Source organism: Morone saxatilis, unplaced genomic scaffold (assembly GCF_004916995.1).
Source record: "Morone saxatilis isolate NCDOM2014 unplaced genomic scaffold, NCSU_SB_2.0 Contig7, whole genome shotgun sequence".
NCBI lineage: Eukaryota > Metazoa > Chordata > Actinopteri > Moronidae > Morone > Morone saxatilis.
Window position 1 is genome coordinate 6502700 of NW_023340246.1, and position 7570 is coordinate 6510269.

The 7570-nt window shown below is 40.4% G+C and overlaps 1 protein-coding gene across 4 annotated transcripts in view; it reads right to left on the minus strand.

The window, feature by feature from the left end:
- phip (pleckstrin homology domain interacting protein) overlaps positions 1-7570 on the minus strand; it is a 34915-nt gene that overhangs the window by 25034 nt on the left and 2311 nt on the right. For all 4 annotated transcript variants that reach the window (XM_035678561.1, XM_035678562.1, XM_035678560.1 and 1 more), the window contains exons 5-8: positions 5922-6072; positions 5592-5690; positions 5155-5315; positions 523-744 (exon numbers count right to left, since the gene is read on the minus strand). In XM_035678561.1, the coding sequence (XP_035534454.1) occupies positions 523-744; positions 5155-5315; positions 5592-5690; positions 5922-6072 (633 nt within the window). The remainder of the gene's footprint in view (positions 1-522; positions 745-5154; positions 5316-5591; positions 5691-5921; positions 6073-7570) is intronic.

Below are 7570 nucleotides of genomic sequence, written 5' to 3' on the forward strand. Positions count from 1 at the left end.
TGTGTATAACAACATTAAGTTTATTATGTAAGATATATAAAAGAGGTAGGACCATATAAGTGTATACTTCTTTCAACTCCTTCCCAGGCATTATTTATTTTATTCATTGAGAATTTCCTGTATATGTTTACTGTATTGGTTATTTTTTCTGTTTTCTTACATATTATTTGTTACATGTTGGAAATAAAATCTATTCAATTAAATTAAATTAACATGTAAAACCCAGTTTGTCATTATCTAAATATTGTTTTAGTGATTTAGTAAATTATACCAGCATACAATATTCTAACAAAATAACAAAACAAACAACTAATTTTTGTTTAGAGTTGCTTAAGTTGACAAATTTGGATATTTCCACAATGTACTGTTCCAGGCACACTCTACAGACAGACACACAGACAACCTGGTGCCAAGAATTGAAAATATTGTTGGGGGCTTTCAAATTCTCTTTTCAGGAAAACCAAATACACACGGATAAACATACATGCGAAACTAAACTACACACTCTGAGCATCCTCATACCTGCAGTGAGGTGATAGAGGCTGCATGTCCCTCCAGGACGGCCAAAGGGGCGCAGGTCTGTAAGCACCACACTCTGATAGTCTTGTCACAGGACCCGGCTGCAATCATGGTGTTCTCGTAGCTGACGGCCATGTCGGAGATCTCAGCGGCGTGGCCACGCAGCGTCGCCAGCAGGCGGCCATCATCTGTTCCCCAGATCTTAACAAGGCAGTCGTCTGAGCCCTGGAAAATAAATAAAGCAATATGGCGTGAGTGAAGACTAGTGTTTTATATAGTTTGAGAAGAGGCATGTGTGCCTCCAAGGCACACTTCTAGTAAGACAAATTAAACATGTCAAGTTCAAAAAGATTTTAAAATATATCTGGGCATACTGGAGCCGCAGACTGTCAGCAAATTGGCAAATTTAGAAACACACACACACACACAAACAGAAGATATGAGGTTATTTAGATACAAAAATAGAGGTGACAAATCTGCAGTGAACCAGAAGTAACAATGAACATTTCAAGGCCCTAGATTGTCATCTGCACAAGATGTTAGTAGCATGTCTTTACAAACATGCTACTAATTATTAACAGTAAAGGAAATATGTGAACACTGCTGCTGCCACGTAAACACCTTCACAAGATTATCTTAGGCTATCTAAATTCAAATTACAGACACAGTTAGAGTAAGCATTGCCCAATTAACATGCAGTTGTTACTGTGGTGTGAATACATTAGTTGGATTGTGTTTGAATACACACCTGTAAGAACCCAAAGTTCAGATTCAAAGATGCATTTCTTTTTTGTAACCAGTGTTTAATAGTTTTCTTTTATCAGTACAAATAGCAAGGACAAACAATGTCTCGAACACTGTCCACCCCACTTTCCCAGACCCTTCCCAATAGCACAAAAACAGGACATAAAACTGACAATAATGTCTAACAAGTAAAACAAAGTAGCAGCACCAAAAAAGGTGTACACTCCAGTACGCTCATTGCCATTCTTGTCTCAGAGGTGATGCTTACGTGTATCACTTTTAAGAAAGTATAATGTTTCCTTATGTTAGGATACCTCTAACACTTGCACTTCTGAAGAATTAAATACCATTACATGATGCCATTTCATGAACCCATTCTATGATACTTGGCCTTTTGTTTGTGGTTGTTGTTTTCTGCCAGTAAAGAGCAGAACGCCATTTAGCTTGCAGGATACACATATCTGTAAGTGTATATTCCTTCTTCCTTAGTTTGAAGTTTGAAGGGTACAAATTCAAAATGTAAATCTTAGAATCAAGAGGGACCTCTACAGAAGTGATCCCGTCACAAATCCATTATTTTACTACGTTTACAAATACTATGATACAGGGCTCCTTAATATTTGTTACACTTGTGTCTGGTATATTGTTGTCAAAGTGGTGTAATTTAACTGGTATATATATATATATATATATATAAATAAATTATATTATTTCCAGATTCTGAGCATCTTCACAAACTGTGCTCCAATCCTCCAATGTTATTTCCTCATCCAGATCTTTCCTCCATGCTTTACTATGACCTGCTACTCCAGTGAGCAGAGGAGCAGAATGTCATCGTTTCTGCCTTGTGTAAATAAAGCTGCGTAATTGCAGGTACTTAAAGAAACTGTTTTCTTGGAATGCCGAATCTTTCTGTTATCCCCTGAAATGACATGAGCTTCCCCTCTCTGTGTAAGTCGCCAATTTTCCTCAGTCCCCTCTCCGCTCATTTACGAAAAGCCCCCCATCTGCTCTTCCAGGTTTATAAAGATGCATTTCTATTCAACAAAGAGCAGCTTGGCTGTCAGTGGTAGAAAATGAAATTAAATAAAACATAAAAACAATTAGTACACTAACTACTGATAATTCTTGGTCTTTTATATTCTAATGCCTTCTATTGGCTAAACTCAAGTGTACATTAAGCCGATCATTACACAAATCATATAAATTCGGGTTATTGGGGAAATCAGGGTCCTGCAACCATGTAAACTATGACCTTTATCTGGTGATTTACAATGATGGGGTTACAGTGTGTAGGTAAGCATATTGAATGTCAGTAAGCCATTAAACCAGAAGCAACAGGACGAAACAGATACACTGACTCACTACCGGACAGTTCAGACCTAAAATTTGTCACACCACAGTGAGATAGACTGGCCTGCTCTGGGAGTTCTCCTCATTCCGGCTTAAGTACAACTTCACCAAAGAAGATAGAGTACTCTCAAACGACAGAGAAACACTACTGTGCATTGGCTGGGGCTTCACTAAGACGTAACCAGATGTCTCATTTTGATAAAAGCTGTTGTGTGTTTCTAGCAAAAAGGCAATTTTAGAGGGAAAGCCCTCTTAGTAGCATACTTATTATTAAGTATTAAATGAAGTAAAAACAATGCAAGCAAAGAAAGGAACATAAAAGCAATGAAAAGGCCATAATAATAACTAATCCATAAAGTCAAGCCCATAAGAATTTTTGTAGCCTAGAGGCAGCTTCACAGTCTTTAGTCTGGATTGAAAATACATGATCAAGACCCTTAATCAAGACATACAGCCTACAGGGACACTAGTGAGAATTTCTGGCTGTGATCCAGCTTGTAAGGGGTTAAAGGCTTTGTGATTCAACATGGTGCCAGACCCTTCTGTGCCTTGATTACGATCTCAAAATAATTTTTAAAACCAACACGTAACCACTGTCAAGATGCAAAAACTAGTTTGAGTCTGTACGAGGTGGAAATAAAGGAGCGACTAATAAAGAAGACAGAAATACACACAGAAGCACATCAGTAAATGAGGAGGGTTATGGATGAGCACAATGTAATCTCAGAAGTGTACAAAGAAAGTACATTTGCAAAAGGTGATCACACAATTTTTCTAACCTGACAAGTTTGCGTATGAAAGCGACTGATTTCATTCCACTTAGTTAGTTACAGAACATGCCGTAACATCCATCCTTTTTGATCTGCAAAGTATTTTATAGGACAGGCCACGCTATCAGTATCAGCATAGACTTAGGAGGAAATGTGAGATGAAAACACCAACCCCCTCCTTTGAATAAATCATAATCACTCACTCCATCATCAGTGGAACAGAGTCTGACTGGAGCTGTTATTTTGTTTGGACTGATCCAAACAGCAAGCGTCCCCTTAGTGATTTAGACACAGCTCAAGGACAAATTACGGCTGTGGCAAGATGGACGAAAAACTGATACACCCAAATGAGAGTCAGGCCTGAAGGGTGAACACTCAACACAAACTTTCCTTGTTGCTATAGATGTTAAGTTATGTTAACAAGCGTCCCAAACAATGCATACCATGCAAGTCTAATTTGTGCCGTGATAATAATGAACATGCAACCGCTTCTAAAGCTAAATCACACAAATCAATACGGCTGTTTACCAATCAATTGTTTAACCAGTGTACATGCACTTGCTCACTGATCACAAAGGATCACAGTGAATGTTTAGGCTAAATAAAATAGTCAATAATTAATCAATCTGCCTTCCACTGCAGCAAAGTCTGACTGAAGACGACTGAAGAGATCCAAAAATAAGAAAATATATAAATAAAAATGATCTTGTGATGAAAGGAGACAGCAAGAGAGAGAGAGAGAAAGGGAGAGAAAGAGAAAGAGAGAACGAGCAGAGGGAAAAAGGGAGAGAGAGTGAGGGAGACCAAGAACGAATTTTAATTCTGGCACTTAGCCAGTGCCTCAGAGGAAACATTTTCACCAGTTATGATGAGAAATAGAAGGAAAAGAGGGGGGGAGAAGAGAGGAGAGAGGGAGGGAGAGAAAGGAACAAAGGAGGGGCAGCGCAGGATGAGGGACGGGCAGAGAGAAAGAAAGAGAGAGAAATGGAGCAAATGCAGGGAATGTAAGAACGGTGGAAAGAGAGATAAAAGGAGAAGAGAGACAGGGAGTCAATCTAAACCCCCCCCCCACCTCCTCTCAGCAGCCAGCCATTTTTAGAGATTTAAGAAGTGAAAGCTGAAAATGGTGTATAGCAGCAGGCAGTGTTTGACTCAAGGATCCAAACAGAAGGATGAAAACATTAAATCAACATCATCTCATTGTTCGCTCAATATTTAACACTTCACCCCCACGCTGTATCTCTAAAGCAACCACATGGGGAAGGAAGCTAACGCAGCACATGTATACAAGGGGCATCCAGAGGGTAAAGGTCAACTTCCCTCTTTTTGAGAAACCATGGGAATTCCCTTATTCCCCTTCTTGAAAATACAAATATTATCCTAAAGATGTGTGAGCTTGCTCCCCTACAGGCTGAATTTGGCTATAGCTGTGAGTCATTCAGTAAAAGCGGCCCACCACAGTAAGGTAAACAGCAATTACCTCCTACCAGAACTGTTACAACAGGGAATACAGACGCTTGGTCAGCTTGGTAAGCAACAGACAGCTTGTAACAATCAAACACATACACAGCACACAAGAGGTGACTCTAAACAAATACTCCAGCGCACAACAACGTCAATGAAATCACTTTGAATGGGCTCCTTAAAAACCAATACACATACACACACACACACACACAGAGAGGTGTCACAGAAGGTGAGACATATCCCAGCTGAGGTCAACACACCACGAAACCACACACGTGCACTCAAACGCTGCAGCGTTTACCGTGAAGATGCGTCGTCCCGTCCTGTCGAAGGTGACGCAGTACACGGACGACAGGTGTCCCAGGATCCTCTTGTGCATCTTCATGTGCTGGTACACGGCTGTGGGCAACAGCTGCCGGAGACGGTAGGAGCCGTTCAGTCGACGGCTGAAGCTCGTCTCGACTGGACGCCAAAGAAAAGATACACACCAGTGAGCAAGTGAATGTGTGTGACAAGAAATCAGCAGCAAATCAGTGAAAAAAGTGACTTTTAAGAACATGAAAAGAGGCCACAAGTCTGTCCCATGTGCAGAAATACAGATCAATAATAACACAGCTGTCAAATGTTGCTGGTATTTAAGACCATGACACAGTATAGTATGTAATACCTGACTCATACACTGAATACCAAAGACACAAACAAAGACTAAAAATGGTTGAATGAAAAAGTTTTCCTTACCAATATTAGGGGGGCTCCCATAGATAATAGGCGGCTCGGGTGGTCGGCCACAGTGTAGTGCAGCCAGCGCTGAGCCCTTCCACACAACATGCTTGCAGCCTGAAGAAAGATGAACACAAAAGAGACGCATAAACACGCACATTACACAGCTTTTGTCATGACTAGTCTATGTGAGCCGTTGTTCTGTACGCATGCACTTAAATCTGCATAAGCGCATGGAAGTATGTATTTAGATGACAGAAACGTAATACATTTGTTGCCTGAGTGGGGGTGTTTGCATACACATAAAGGTAGCCCATGTGCTACACCATGTACTTTATATCCACTCACTCTTGGTGGTGCGGAGGAGATTCTGCCTGCCGGCCCCCAGCAGGCTGGTGAGTCCAGGCACGCTGGCAGGGACCTCCCTTTCCAGCAGCGGACAAACTCTGGAGCAGACCTGCAGCAGGTGGTCTGCACTGATGTGCCGGTATAGCTTCACCTGAACACACACACACACACACACACACACACACACACTTAGATCAGCTTGTAGTCAGACTAGTAAATGACAAAATAACCAGTCAGAGGGGAGAACTTAAAAAAGAACTTAAAAAGGAGACTGAAATAAATGTGTTCAAGTCACTTTATTGCTAAATGTTGATGTGTATGTCATACTAGCTCTACATTTTTTGTTGCTCAGCCTGCAGTTATTCTGATTAATTTATTACACCAAAAACTAACTAATAATATAAAGAAAAAACATTTCAGTAGGTTGTACTCTATTAAATAAAAAGGGAATAATTAAGTATTTACGAGCGACTATGGCTTTGTTCTTTGGTTTGAGTCCATTTAGTTTCCATCTCAGAAAAAAAAATATATTTTGAGCAGAATTAGGAGACAAGGTCACTATTCCAAATACCTGTGGGTTTTCTGAGAATTTAAAAGATAAAAGCACCCAACTGAACAGGACGTAGTAAGGACAAAATAAACAAAATGTCCTTTTTTACTGAGGGACATTCACTCAACCGTCGCAAAACAAAATTTCAAATACATGACAAGCACTCTGACAAAATTATAAATCATTAAATATTTATATCACAAAATGTAAAAAAGCTGAAATTGCATCTGCAACTACATTAATGCTAAAATCCAGTACATTTTTTGCCTTGATGCAGTTCACATGCAGTATCCTAACAGCAGAGAAGGGGGGTGTGGCATGCAACATAAGCATGAAAGCCACACTCTCATAAACACAGTGTGTCTGTGACTCCACTGACACATGAAGACACTCCTGCATGGCCTACCTCCGAAGAGACGCACACGCCTGAATGACTGAACTATCAGCGATACACCACAGGATAGAGAGGAGAGGAGAAGAGAGAGAGAGAGAGAGAGAGAGAGAAAACATGCAGCATGCAGCACTGTGTTTATTTCAGGATGCAGGGTTTATTTTAAATGTATTCATTTTAAATCAGACATGCAGTAATCAGCTTTGTTTCAGACACATCTGATTTAAATATCTGAACGGGGTCAAATAAGCCTGAAATTAAACAATTAATGCACTCACACACACACACATATATATTCTCTGTCTCGGTGACACACACACACACACACACACACACACACACACAATTAATGACCCCTTAATTGCTTTCACATCCTTGCTGGTTCAGAGACGTGATCAGTGTTTCTAAGCACATATCAGCTCACAATCCCCCGCTCAGGTACACACAGAGCCACGACACACACAGAGCCACTACACACACACACACACACAACGGAGTGATGTGTATTAACAATTTGCTCCATTTTACTTGCTTCATAAGGGTAATGGATAACACTCCAGCAGTCACTCACAACAGCACCACCAGGAAGCACATGGCCCTATACACATGACTGCAAGGGACCCTCTGTACAATTATCACCTCACACCTCAACACACGGTTCAAAAATCAATAAAAATCCCTTATTCGAGACATCATCCTCTTTAATAT